The sequence below is a fragment of the Mesitornis unicolor genome, unplaced genomic scaffold (assembly GCF_000695765.1).
Source record: "Mesitornis unicolor isolate BGI_N332 unplaced genomic scaffold, ASM69576v1 scaffold51243, whole genome shotgun sequence".
In the NCBI taxonomy this organism is placed as follows: Eukaryota; Metazoa; Chordata; class Aves; order Mesitornithiformes; family Mesitornithidae; genus Mesitornis; species Mesitornis unicolor.
The window spans coordinates 786-1297 of record NW_010177667.1 but is presented as its reverse complement, the minus strand read 5'-3'; the positions used below and the strand labels follow the sequence as shown (position 1 = coordinate 1297).

General features: G+C 38.1%; 1 protein-coding gene across 1 annotated transcript in view; it reads left to right on the top strand.

Annotated features, from left to right (window-relative positions):
* TMEM165 (transmembrane protein 165) overlaps nt 1-503 on the top strand; it is a gene marked incomplete at both ends in the record, with an annotated part of 3952 nt that extends 3449 nt beyond the window's left edge. Inside the window, one exon of the mRNA XM_010182163.1 lies at nt 321-503. Coding sequence (XP_010180465.1) covers nt 321-503 — 183 coding nt within the window. The remainder of the gene's footprint in view (nt 1-320) is intronic.
* Nucleotides 504-512: the final 9 nt, after the last annotated feature.

Genomic DNA, 512 nt, shown 5'->3' with positions numbered 1-512 from the left:
TGCTGACACTGCTCTGTTAGTACAAGCTATACAAGATGGACAATAACTGAAGGTTACAGGTGATTACACTTGTGTGTATATATGTGTGACTGTATATGTACACACACGTGTGTGTGCATATACGTAGCTAATTTTTTAAAATGGTGTCTAGTATAAATAATGCATTGATAATGCAGCAGTCAGTGGCTAATAACATTCCAGATACCTAATGGCCAGCTTTACCATTTAAGTGTTTAATTTGAGTTGTTTAGATGACATTCTATACCACAACCACAATCTAATGGTGGTTTTTGTTTTTTTTTTCTCCTTGTCCTCCACAGCTTCAGAGAACTAAACTGTTAAATGGGCCAGGAGATGTGGAATCAGGGCCAGGCACCACAATACCTCAGAAGAAGTGGCTACATTTTATTTCTCCAATCTTTGTTCAAGCTTTTACTTTAACATTTTTAGCAGAATGGGGGGATCGTTCCCAATTAACAACTATAGTCTTGGCTGCCAGAGAGGTGAGTGTT